Here is a 13,739-nt window from a genome sequence, read left to right as displayed (position 1 = left end):
GCAGGCTCCTTTTGTCTTTTCCTTGCCTCCGCCCTGAAATCAACCACTTCTCCAAAGAGTCTTGATTGCTCTTACTGAAGAGGGCATTGACCTCACCATCCGGACACTACTGTGCTCAGTCTAATAAGGGTATCACTGCCTTAGGCCTTTTCAGCAAATAGAAGCAGGGAATCAATCTGTGTACATAGCCATACAAACTCATGCACACAGTTATCAGTACACACACACAAAGCACATTTTTTAAAAGGAAATATGGAACGCTTCATGAATTTGCGTGTCATCCTTGCGCAGGGGGCCATGCTAATCTTTGTATCGTTCCAATTTTAGTATATGTGCTGCCGAAGCGAGCACACACAAAGCACATTTTAAACAAGAGTCTTACTGAGATAGTAACTGACATGCCATCAAGTTCACCATCAACGACTCTTTGGGTATATTTACAAACCTGGGCATCAACTACATTATCCTCGCAAAGAAGGAACGGCGGCGTGCGGATCAGCAGTTACTCTGTTTCCCCATCTTCCTGACCCCATGCAATGCACAGCCTGCTTTGTCCCGACGGGCTTTCCTGTTCTGGACACGTCATGGAAATGGGAACACATAAAGCATGGTCGTTTGTGTGGGGCGACTTTCCCTTGGTTGCTTCTCGCGTCTGCCGGGTTCCAGCGCGTGTCAGTGCTTTCTATGGTCGAGTCAGATCCCAGGTGTGGACATTGCACATCTTGTTATCCATTCATCAGTTGACGGACATTTGGGTTATTTTCACCTTGGGGCTATTATAAATGATACTGTGGGGGAAGATGGGGCTTTCTACTCCCATCAAGAGGTACTATCTTGGAAACTCACAGGGGCAATTCTACCCTGTCCTATGGTTGGCACTGACTCGATGGCAGTGAGTTTGGTTTGGGTTTGGCGTGAACGTTCCTGGAAATGGTTTTGTGCGGATGCATTTTTAGTTCTGTGATGACTATCACTGCTGTTAGTTTGGTTAGTGACTGTCGTGGACTAATTCTGTGTTCTTCATTTTGTGCAGTCATTAGAATCTCTACTTGGTTAGATGAGGGATAAACTAATGGTTGGTCAGGTTGTAAAAAAGCCGCCTTGTTGCCAGCCGTTGTTGAAGGGCTGTGGTGTGTTGGGGAATGTCTTCAATTGTGCCTAAGACTTCGCTTCCTGCATGTGGACAACCTCCAGGTCAGCTAAAGGCAAGGGTTTGGGAGCCTTTCATGCTTGTCCCAGGCAAGCACAAGCCTTGCACATGTATGTGGCCTTCTAGCGTCCCAGGGTATTTCAGAGCCCCCTATGGACATTTCCACCTTGTCTGTCAGTTTGTCTTACTATACTGGTTTGCGTGTGGCTGTGAGGCTGGGAGCTATGTCACTGGTATTTCAAATGCCAGCAGGGTCGCCCACAGCAAACAGGATTTAACAGCTTCAAGAATAAGAACAGACAATGAACAAGAACTTGCTCCCCACTCTAGAGGAAGGAGCCGCTGAAAACCTTGTGCTTAGCTTTGCAACACTGTCAGATACTGAGAGTCTAATGAATGGAAGGAGAACATTGTCAGAGAGAGTACCAGAGGATGGTCCCTCAAGTCCAAGGGCACTTCAATTGTGACTGAGGACGAGCTGATTTCTTAGAGTGGAGTTGACTATGGTGACATGAGTCTGGTAAAGCCTGAGCAAGTGGAGCCTTTGGGATCTTCATTTGCTCGTGGGCATGACTCAAGGTAAGGAGAAACAGGTGCAAAAATCTGCTAATGATTATAACTTGGAATGTGCAAAGCATGAATCTAGGAAAATTGCAAGTCTTCAAAAATAAAATGGAACACATAAAGACTGCTATCTTAGGCATTAGTGAGCTGAAATGGATAGGTATTGGCCATTTGAATTAGAAAAATCATATGATTTACAATGCTGGGAATAACACAATCAAGAGAAATGGCATGGATTTCCTTGTCAGAAAGGACATTACAAAATTTATCATGAAGTACAAGGCTATCTGTGATAGGATTAGATCTATCTGCTTTCAAGGAAATCCAATCAATACAACTATTACTCAAATTTATGCACCAAACACCAAAGGTAAGAATTCTGCCAACAATTTCTATCAGAAAGTGATCAAACATGCAATCAAGATGCATTGATAATTATTGGTGATTGGAAGGCAAAAGTTCAAAACAAAGAGGAAGGAACTGTAGTTGGAAAATATGATCTTGGTGATAGAAATGAGCCTTGATATCACATGATAGCGGTTTGCAAAACCAACCTTTTATAGAAAACATCTTTTTTTTTTCAACCACACAAAAGGCAACTATACACATGAACTTCGCCAGATGGAAGACAAAGAAATCAAATTGACTTCTTCTGTGGGAAGACACCATTGAGAAGCTCAATATGAGCAGCTAGAACCATGGCAGGGGCTGACTGTGGAGCAGATCATCACGTTGCTCATATGTAAGTTCAGGATAAGGCTGAAGAAAATTAAAACAAATTCACAAGAGTCAAAATACAAGTCTTGAGTCTATCTCACCAGAATGTTGAGACCATTTCAAGAAAAGATTTGCTGCATTGAACACTAATGACAGAAAACCTGATGAGCTGTGGGAAGACAGCAAGAACATCACTCATGAAGAAAGCAAAAGGTCATTAAAAAGACAGGAAAGAAAGAAAAGACCAAAGCGAGAGTCAGAAAAAACTCTAAACTTGCTCTTAAATGGAAGAAAGGATGAAGTCGACGAATTGAATAGAACATTTCAAAAGGCAGCTTGAGAAGACAAAGACAAATATTGTACTGAAATGTGTGAAGACATAGAATTAAAGAGCCAAAGGGAAGAACACGCTCAGCAAACCTGGATCTGAGAGAGCTCAAGGAAAAAATTCATGTCTCAAGTTGCAATCTTGAAAGATTCTATGGGCAAAATCTTAAATGATGCAGGAAGCACCAAGAGTCTATGGAAAGAATACACGGAGTCACGGTACCAAAAAGAACTAGTGGACATTCCGCCATTTCAGGAGGTAGCACACGAGCAAGAAGGCATGATGCTGAAGGCAGTTCAAGCAGCACTGAACGCATTTGCCAAAACCAAGGCTCCAGGAATGGATGAACTACCCAGGGCAATGTTTCAGAAAGCTGAAGAAGCACTGGAAGCACTCACTCATTTATCCCCAAATATCTCGAAGACAGCTACTTGGCCAACTGACTGGAAGAAATCCATATTTTTGCCCGTTCCAAGAAAGGTGACCCAACAGAATGCTCAAACTCCAGACACATCATTGATGACACATGCAAGTAAAATTTTACTAAAGGTCATCCAACAATTGCAGCAGTACCTTAGCAGGGAATTGCCAGAAGTTCAGGCCGGATTCTGAAGAGGATGTGGAACAAGGGATATCATTGCTGATGTCTTAAGGATCTTAGCTCAAAGTAGAAAATACCAGAACAATGTTGACTTGTGTTTTATTGACTATGCAAAGGCATCCAGCTATTTGGACCATAATAAACTATGGATAAGTTTGAGAAGAATTGGGAATTTCAGAACACTTCATTGTGCTCATTCAGAACCTGTTTCAAGAGGCAGTGTGTGAACAGAACAAGAGCACACTACATGACTTAACATCAGGAAAGGTGTGCATCAGGGTTGTGACCTCTCCCCATACTTGTTCAATCTGTATGCTGAGTAGATCATCAAAGACAGACACTGGTTAATATGAAGAAAAATGTGTATCAAGATCGGAAAAGGCGATATGATCATTGAAGACAAATGTGTGCATAAGCAAATGTGGTGACGAAAGCTGATGATGCCCAGCTATCAAAAGATATAGCGTCTGGGATCTTAAAGGCTTGAAGGTAAACAAGCGGCCATCAAGCTCAGAAGCAATGAAGCCCACATGGAAGAAGCACACCACCCTCTGTGTGATCACGAGGTGTTGAAGGGATCAGGTATCAAGCATCAAAGAACAAAAAATCATATCATTGTAAATGAGGGTCAGTCCAAAGCCCATCTGTAGGCAACTGGACACCCCCTTACTGAAGGGCTGCAGGGAGGAGGCGAGCCAGTTAGGTTTCAGGGTAGCAACAATGAAATATACAACTTTCCTCTACTTCATAAATGCTTCCTCCCCACACTATCATGATCCCAATTCTACCTTACAAATCTGGCTAGAACAGAGGATGTACACTGTTACAGACAGAAACTGGAAACACAGGGAATCCAGGACAGATGACCCCTTCAGGACCAGTGGAGAGAAGGTGGGGTAGAAAGGGGGAACTGATTACAAGGATCTACATATAACCTCCTCCCTGGGGGATGGACAACAGAAAAGTGGGTGAAGGGAGACGCCAGACAGTGTATGATATGACAAAGTAATAATTTATAAATTATCAAGGGTTCATGAGGGAGGGGGGTAGGAGAGAGGGAGGGGACAAAATGAGGCGCTGATATTAAGGGCTTAAGTAGAAAGCAAATGTTTTGAGAATGATGATGACAACAAATGTGCTTGACACAATGGATGTAGGTACGGATTGTGATAAGAATTGTACAAGCTCCCAATAAAATGATTTTTAAAAAAAGATCAGAGGAAGGCTTTTAAAACACCTGAGAAATGCAGATAACACAATCTTCCTTGCTGAAAGTGAGAAGGACTTGAAGCACTTGCTGATGAAGATCCAGGATTGTAGCTTTCAGTGTGGACTACAACTCGATGATAAGAAGACCCAAATCCTCGCAACTGGACCAACCAACAGGTAACATCATGAAAAATGAAAAAGTTGAAGTTATCAAATGTGATTCCATGAGAACCAGCTCTCTCACAATGAGCAGGGGGTCACAGTTAAGAAGGATCCAAATCCTACCTTGCAAGTCTGACTAGACCAGAGGATGTGCACTGGTACAGATAGGAACTGGAAACACAGGGAATCCAGGGCAGATGATCCCTTCAGGACCAGTGGTGAGAGTGGCGATACCAGGAGGGCAGAGGAAGGGTGGGTTGGAAAGGGGGAACCAATTTCAAGGATCTACATGTGACCTCCTCCCTGGGGGACATACAACAGAAAAGTGGGGGAAGGGAGACGTGGGACAGAGCAAGATATGACAAAAGAATAATTTATAAATTATCAAGTGTTCATGAGGGAGGGGGGAGTGAGGAAGGAGGGGAAAAAACGAGGAGCTGATACCAGGGGCTTGGGTGGAGAGCAAATGTTTTGAGAATGATGAGGGCAATGAATGTGCACATGTGCTTTACACAACTGATGTATGTATGGATTGTGATAAGAATTGTATGAGCCCCTAATAATAATAAAATAAATAAAATTTGAAGTAACCAAAAAAAAAAGGATAGATAAGAGGTAAGACAGAGATAACAGGTGGGGCACAGGGGACTACTGATGCATAGACACTCCAGGGTCCAGACCTTTATTTGAGGCAGGTTTATATACAGTTTTTGTCACGTGTCCTGAACTTGTGACAAGTTCTCACACAAGGGGATTGTTGACAATTTCTCTTAAGACAAACAAAGAAGCAAGAATATCTTTAGCCAATTTAACCATGGTCTCGGGGTCTTAACGGAACACCTGCAGAATGCTGTTTCAGCCTTTCACCTGGGAACAGGAGAGAGGGCATTTACCTTATCTTAGTTGAAGATCAAATGTTCATTCTCAGCTCCCTGGGGAGAGCTGACAGCTTTCCTCCCCATAGCTTTGCTTAAACCACGGACTATGGTGACAGCCCTGTCTTACTTGAGAAAGGAAAATGAGTCACTGACTGTCCCATAAATGTACTCCACCACCTGGAAGTGCAGGAATTCTGAGCAGGAGAGCACACCTAAAGACAATCTGCTCCCACAGTCAAGGATTTGGTCTTGCTTGGATTTACAATCAATGCTTGTGGAAACAGCAGTCAAGAGATTAAACAATGCATTTATTGGGTTAATCTGCTGCACAAAATCTTAGACTATTGAAAAGCAAGGATGGTATTGTCCATTGCAAAATATGTATGTGAAAGTTGAAAATTGAATCATGAAGACTAGAAGAATCGATACATTTGAGTTTTGGTACTGGAGAATTTTGAAATTACCAAGGATAGCTGAAAGGACAAATGGATCTATCTTGGAAGAAATACGGCCAGAGCGCTCCTTAGAAGCAAGGGTGGCAAGAGCTCGACTTCTATACTTTGGATGTATTATCAGGAGAGGCCAGTCCCTGGAGGATGTCATGCTTAGTAGCGTGGCGGGGCAGTGAAAAAGAGGCTGGCCCTTAGTAAGATGGACCGACACAGTGGGCTTAGGCATAGGAGCAATTGTAAGGATGGCTCAGTACTGTGCAATGTTTCATTCTGTTGTGACCAGGGACACTATGGGTCGGCACAGATTCGGTGGCATCTAACAGCACAACATGGACATTTCTTTTCCGTTTTAAGTGTTTTGATCGGCCTCTCATTAGCTCTACTGGTAACACTGCATCACGAAGCTGTGATAACAGCCAATTGCTACTGATTACCCTAAATACAGTGAGTGAGCGCCGAGTCTGGCCAAATAAAGACCAGGACAAGCTTCCTACCATCACGTTTGTTTCGACTCAGAGACCCTGTAGAACAGGTTAGAACTGCCCTTGTGGGTTTCTGACAGTTACTGTGGGGGGTACCAGCCTCCACAACCCAGAGGCTCCTAGGGGGTCATCGTGTAATTGAACGGTAATGAGACATCAGACAAGGTATTCAGGGGCTCACCTCTCCCATGGCAACCAGAGTGAGGGAGAAACGTATTCTCTACCAGGCTTATATAATCTAGGGCTAGTACGTGCAGGAAGATGGAGGCATTGGGCTGAACCAAAGCTGGGAGCTGCCAGGAGGGTTTGAGTATGATGAAGGGCAAAGCAGCTGCAGGGCTGTGCAAGATGCGATGGGGAGGATGGACCACGGAGTGACCACATGAGGGAGACGAGGGACTGGGACTGAAAGCCCGAGTCAAGGAACTGCTAGAGTTAGCAATCCTCAGTGTGATTCTAACAATAGCAGGGGCGGATGGAGAGTGAGATGCTTAGCGAGGCGATGATGATGGTTTCCATGACTACAAGAACCGAGCTCTGACATCAAACTGCTCAGAGGAAGGAGAACAAGGAGTGGGGAGGCCACCAGGAGGATTGTCTTAGGTCATCATTTGGATACTAAAATCCATTGATTCTAAAATTAGTATTGGGGTGATGATGGAGCTAGAATCTTCAATGACTAAGGGCCTGAGCAGCCTGGAGTCTGTCTAAATATAGTTGCTATGAGGCTTTTTAAAAAATCCCCTTGAACCCATAGCAGTTTATAGTCATTTTTAATCCTTTTGACAATCTTGTAAGATCAGTACCATTTTTCCAGATAATGAAACTGAAGCAAAAGAGGGCAAATCTCTTGCTCAAGTTTCCAAAGCTCGAGTGGTGCTGCTAGGATTTGAACTTATGCCACCTGGCTCATATTCTGGGATGCCTACTGGGAGAGGGGAGGAGGAGTTTAATCAAGGACATCTACCCCACCTTCGAGCAATACAAGGATTATAGAGGACACAAAGTCATCCTAAAGGCATGCAAGTCATGTCTACAGGGAGAAACAGAAGTTGGAATTTGGATGTCTGTTTTAATTCACTGCAGATCCTTTGGTTTCATTGCCTGTAACTATCCTGTATTGCTGTATCACCCTTCCTTGTAATCGCTGGGAGACAAGGAGCCCGCTCTGACCCCACCACACCGGAGGAAGCTCTAAGACTGTGCAACGGAGCAGCAAGGAGTGCAAAGCAATGAAGTCCCTGGGGAATATCAGACTCGAGTGGAAAACACTCATAAAGGTCAACAGACAGACAGACCTGGAACTATTTATAAGCTTTTCTTTTAATGCTATTGTTGCTGCTTTGTTTTTTGTCGTTTTGCTGTCTTGGTTTTGTGCTCACTATTGTCTCTGCATATCTAGCTAGGTAAGATTGGTGGGATAAACAATTGGGAGGAGAAAGCAACAGGCCGATGATTGGGGGGTGGGGGTCATGGGAAAGGTAGAGGTGGGGTAAAGAAAAAAGGGAGCCAGCAAGCCCAGGGACAAGGGGAAAAGTGATCTGAAATTAATGGTGAGGAGGGCGTAGGATGCCTGGTGGGGCTTGATCAAGGGTAACATAGCCAAAAGTAATTCATGAAACCCGTATGACAGCTGAACATGCTAGTGGGACAAGAGGAAGGTAGAAGGAGATAGAGGAAAGAACTAGGAGGCAAAGGACATTTATAGAGGTTTAAATATAAGCATGTACATATGTAAATATTTATACATAATAGGGAAATAGACCTATGTATATATATTGTAGTATGGCAGCAGACGAACTTTGGGCCTCCACTCAAGTACTCCCTCAACACAAGAACACTTTGTTCTAATTACCTGGCATTCTGTGATACTCATCTTCCCAAAAAGATCACTGAAGCATAAGCAAATGTGAAGAAAGCTGATGGTGCTTGGCTACCAAAAGATAAAGCATCTGGGGTCTTAAAGGCTTGAAGACAAACAAGCAGACATCTAGCTGAGAAGCAACAAAGTCCACATGGAAGAAGCACACCAGCCTGTGTGATCATGAGGTGTCAATGGGATCAGGTATTAGGCATCAAAGACCCAAAACAAAATCCTACCAATGGGGTGGGGTGGGGAATCCTACCAATGTGAATAAGGGGGAGGCAGAGTGGAGACTCAAAGCCCATCTGTAGACCACTGGACATCCCTCACAGAAGGGTCACAAGAAGAGACGAGCCAGTAAGGGTGCAGTATGGCACCGATGAAACATTACTTTCCAGTTCTTTAATGTTACCTCCCACCACTATGACGACCCCAATTCTGCCTTACACATCCTGCTAACCAGAGAACAAGAGCAGGAAACACAGGGAATCCAGGACACTGGTCCTGGTCAAAGCTGTCTGAAGGATGATGTGCATTCTGGGGAGCTAGTATGGATGTCTAAGGCTTCGATGGGGGAGGGGAGTGAGTGAATGCATGTTTGTGGTTCCTTTTAAACCCCGAGGCTTTTTTCAACTACTTCCAATTTTAGTTGGGAGAACCAAGGCACAGAGAGGGAGATCACTTATGCAAATTTACAAAGTTAAGAGCAGAGCCAAATATTAACATATCATCTGAGTTTCTTCAGAACCAAGTGTTCACTGATAACTGTTTTTGATGCACATCCAATGAAATCAATCCAGAAGTAACATTTAACACTGATTTTTGTACCAAATCTAACTGTCCAGAAGGCAGGAGGATGCCCTCTCCACAGTGGTGGGTCATTAGCCAGCTCTCCTGTTTGTTGTGTTGGGGGTGGAAAAGGGTGGGGGGAGGGGGATTAGGCCGCAGAGAAGTCAGGCTCAGTCCAGCTGCCTGTCTGGAGGATGAAGTACAGAAAGTCAGAAATAAGGAAATCAGTCCAAATTTCACGTGAAACAACTTTAATAATTTTAGAAACTCTTGAAAATCAAAATGTTAAAGATACAAAGCGCTCTTTTAAGAATATTCTTTATTTGGACTCTGCTGACACCAGAAATAAGCAGTTACTTGAGGACCTGCGTTTCCATGGCATTCAAATTTTGAATATTTTTAATGAACATAAGATCCTAGGGAGTTAACATTGCACTTCACAATCTCTGAGCACTGATCCATGTTCTTCTTAATCCGGTAGAATTTCTCCACGTATTCCGAACGCCCTAAAAGCTCCACAAAATCTTCATCATGGGTAATCACAAGAAGCTGGAAATTTCGCTGCTGGGAGCGGCTTTTTATTATCCTGAAACAATAAAGAAGGTGTAGAGTACCAAACTCACTGCCATCGAGTCGATTCTTATTCACACCCACCCGATAAGGCAGGTAGAACAGAGTTTGTAAGACTGTATTTGTTTACGGACTAGAAAGCCTCACTTTTTTCCCAAGGAGCAGCTGGTGGTTTCAAACTTTGCACCTTATAATACAGCCCTGTGTTTCACGGTATCTGAAAAAGCCCCGAGAATCTTATCAGAACACATGTGGTATGCTGTGACAACCAGGCCTTTCGTCCCATGTTGTGTCAGGCCTCTGGCTGCCGGGCAGGAGGAAGTGGGAGGTGGGTGGGCCCAGGCCTCCAGCCCAGCCAGGGAAGAATCTCATTTTCTCTCCACATGGGGGGGTCGCATGACCTGCCTCCTCCTTCCCCTAGGTCTCTGGGGCTTTGGGGCGGTAAAGAAAACCTGATCACAAAGTTCTTACTAAAGCAGGTGGAAATGCTTTATTGAGCTTTCTTTAATACTTAACTGCTCCACAGCTCCTCTGGCTCTACAGACAGACTCCAGGCCAGGGGAGTAACATATGCAGGCTTCTGCCTTCAGAGGGGCTGGCTCTACTTAGAATTCTGCTCCCACCACTTACTAGATATATCAATTCAATGAAATACAAGGAAATGAGTGGGTGGACTGGAAGCAATTTTGCTCATCATCTCTAGGTGGAGGTATCCAGCTCTGAGACGGAGGAGACCAGAAAGACTTACTGCCTTTAACTGATCACTTATTATTCTTTGGCTGAAGCTGGATGCACTTGAGGTTAAAAAACACTGAACTCTTACTTGTTGGTCACACAGAGAGATGCCTAGAGAAAGGAGGTTCTATGGCTGCTCGAGTCTCCTGGCCCCAACCCACTGTCAGACAGGAAGCATTCTCACTAACAAAAACTCACTCATTGCCAGCCAGTCTATGCTGACTATAGTGACCCTATGGGTCAGGGGAGAACTCCCCTGTGCGTTTCTGAGACTAACTATTCACAGGAGAAACTCACTGTCTTGCTGACTCATAGCAATACCCTGTGGGCTTATGAGACTGAACTGTTTATGGGAGTAAAAGTCCCGTCTTTCTCTGGCAGAGATGGTTTTGAACTGCCAACCATGAGGATCACAGCCCAATGCATAACCACTATACCAGTAGGGCTTCCTGTACCACTGCCAGGAGTTCATAAAACACCCTCTGTACCTCTGGGAAAATGCTTCTTTGCTGCCAGCGTAATCCCTACCCAGGACCTCCCATTCCTGGATGGTGGGCCGACCACAGGGAACTTCACTGGATTCTACTTCACCACCACAAGAGTCCTGCTAGGTAGTAGACTATATGCTGAATTGTTAATCATAGGGTCAGCAGTTCAAACCCAATTGACACTCCATGAGAGAAAGATGAAGCTTCCTACTCTCAGAAAGATGTAATCCCAGAAACCCAGGAGGCAGCAGTTCTACCCTGTCCTCTAGGGTCCCCTTGGTCAGCACTGACTCGGTGGCAGTGAGTTAACAGTTTACTGAATACGTGCTCTGTCATTCCTGATAGTTACTACTGCACACATATGAGAGAGAGAGAGAGAGAGAGAGAGAGAGAGAGAGAGAGAGAGAGAGAGAGAGAGAGAGAGAGACCTGACCCCACAGCACTCGGGACGTGCCCGGGGCTGCTGCTCACCGTCTGGTTTCCTTTCAAGGGTTCTGAGGAAAGATTTTCAAAGGTTAAGCCTATGGCTTGGCACCAACCAGCTCCCGCAAGGAGGACTCATCTAGAGAGGATTTCCTTGACCTTACTTTTCAAACTAGCATGAGCCTCTTCAGCTTTGAGATACTCACTCAACAAGAGCATGCGCAAGGGACTCGATGTTTTCTCGGTCCAGATTTGTGGTCGGCTCATCCAAGGCAAGGATGCCACAGTTCAGGCAGAATGTTTCAGCCAGAGCCAGGCGGATGATGAGTGAGGCCAAGACCTGGAAAACAGCGCCAAAGCTGAGCCTGCTTCCACTTTCCTCGCCTCCAGCCTGAGGAAGGTGTGACGTGCTGGCGGAGTTCTTCAGAAGGGAAAAGGGACCTGTAGTGACCTGGTGCCACTCTAGAAGGCAGACCACTCGCAACGACCCCAGTCTGTCACTTGCAAGGAAAAAAGGAGGCCAAGAGCAGGGCTGATTCCATAAGAGCAATACTCCACCAGCTACAACACTTAAAACCAGAGCCTCGAAATAGAAATAGCTAACTAACTGAAATTTGAAAACAGACATACAATTACAAACTTTAAAAATTCATTTGGATCTTTTGTTTTCTTGATAAGTTTGTTTTATAAAAACCCCAACAACTTGAAGTGTTACATTTTCCAGAGCCTGACAGAAGCTTCTCTCTTCAAGTCATCTTTAAAATGGTCATATTTGGCCCCAAAGAGCCACGAGGTTGCATGCTCCAACCTACACTCACTTACAAGCTTGTGCATATAATTTTGGGAGGAGGAGAGAGAAAATCATCATAAGTCAAAGTTATTAGGGGAATCTAAGTGAGATTTAAGTTAAGGTTTATCTGTAGGAAAGCCAGTAACTGAAACTATTAAGACACTTTTCACGATTACTAAGACTCTAACACTCAAGTCCTCGAATCCAGCTTGCACCATTTGCGGGGCCTGGGTACAGAAGCAGGAGAGCGGGACTACTTGGGTGAGTTGTAAGCCTCCCCTCTGGATTTCAGAGTGAGGCTATCACAGAGTGGCTGGTGTGTTTGCAGAGGCAGGGCCTCAGCTTGGTTCTCTGTAGGACAGGCATGTATGTCCTTCCTGTCTTTGAATCCAAGTGCTGCCGCTGTCCTGCCCCATCTCCCCACCTTACGGGGAGCGTCAATGGCTTCTCGAGCCTCAGTACAAGCCAGTGGGAGGCAGAGCGGAGTTCGATTTGAAATCCCAGCTCAACTCAACTCCAGGAAGCCATCTGCCTGTTCTGTCCCCTCACACCAAAGCCATTGCTTTCAGTTGCGTTTTACAACGTACAGTAGGTAAAGGAAGTCTTTTACTCAAAGTATTTTTAATTCAGAGATCAAGCTCGAAGCTCTATTTTCTCACTCATATTTACTACTGAAAAATCACCAGAACAAGTATGGGAAACTGATTCTAGAGCCTCACGCTATCATTCTTGCAGACTGGAGTCAAGATAACAATCTGCAGCTGCCTTAAAATTAGGATTAGTGTCTGGGCTACAATACAATACACATACACTGAGTGTTAAGCAGGAACAGAAAACTATGCATGCAAATAGTGCGGGTCTTGGGGGCATCCATTTCTAGAAGTAGAACAGCTGGTTAGGAACAGGAGGGTCCCAAGGAGCTAGCTACTGAGTGCAATCGCTGCTTCAGCCTCAGTGGAGCGGAGAAGTGGGGGACGGGCACCTGCAGGAGAGGACACAGCCTGGTTTTGAGGGGAACAGGCGCTGCTTTCCCGACTGTCCCATTTCCTCCCCTTGTCTGCATTTCTCCCTCAGCCACCTCCTGCCTCTGCTCTCCTGGTGTCTCAGCAGGCCTGACTCAGGAGCTGAGTCTATGGGTCTGGGGGGAAAGGAGAAGGCAATCTAGGATCTTGTGTTAATACTGTAATGTCACCAACTCCACCAATAACCTCCCCCAGCCCCACACTCTCTGAAATGAATGTTTGTATAACCATGGCCTCCCCCCACTGCTCGGTGATACACAAGACAGCAGTGTGACTTCTAAGTGGTGACCCAGCATTTATTTGGATGCTGACTGCTATGGGACATGACACATCTTTAGTGCCTTTTCTACATCCGGCTTATTCCAGAAACTGGTCCAGCTGCTTCTCCCTGTAATGCAGCTGGAGGCTACAGCTAACCCTGGGGGAGCTCACTTCCCGGGGCAGCAGGGCATGCGGTGGGGCGCCTCACTTGGGTGCTCCCTGGCACTGGCGTGCTTCTTTCTTCAAGTTCTGAG

General features: G+C 45.1%; 1 protein-coding gene and 1 non-coding gene across 2 annotated transcripts in view; both read right to left on the bottom strand.

The window, feature by feature from the left end:
• Positions 1 to 246: 246 nt before the first annotated feature.
• LOC142441974 (U6 spliceosomal RNA) lies at positions 247 to 351 on the bottom strand. Its single transcript, XR_012783247.1, has one exon. It is a non-coding gene; the product is annotated as a U6 spliceosomal RNA (small nuclear RNA).
• A 9,085-nt stretch (positions 352 to 9,436) lies between these two features.
• RAD50 (RAD50 double strand break repair protein) overlaps positions 9,437 to 13,739 on the bottom strand; it is an 83,752-nt gene continuing 79,449 nt past the window's right edge. Inside the window, exons 24-25 of the mRNA XM_075541528.1 lie at positions 11,619 to 11,752; positions 9,437 to 9,782 (exon numbers count right to left, since the gene is read on the bottom strand). Of these exons, the coding sequence (XP_075397643.1) occupies positions 9,596 to 9,782; positions 11,619 to 11,752 (321 nt within the window). The 3' untranslated portion in view covers positions 9,437 to 9,595. The remainder of the gene's footprint in view (positions 9,783 to 11,618; positions 11,753 to 13,739) is intronic.

The sequence above is a fragment of the Tenrec ecaudatus genome, chromosome 2 (assembly GCF_050624435.1).
Source record: "Tenrec ecaudatus isolate mTenEca1 chromosome 2, mTenEca1.hap1, whole genome shotgun sequence".
Classification (NCBI taxonomy): domain Eukaryota; kingdom Metazoa; phylum Chordata; class Mammalia; order Afrosoricida; family Tenrecidae; genus Tenrec; species Tenrec ecaudatus.
The sequence above is the reverse complement of the archived record's forward strand: the minus strand, read 5'-3'. Positions and strand labels throughout refer to the sequence as shown.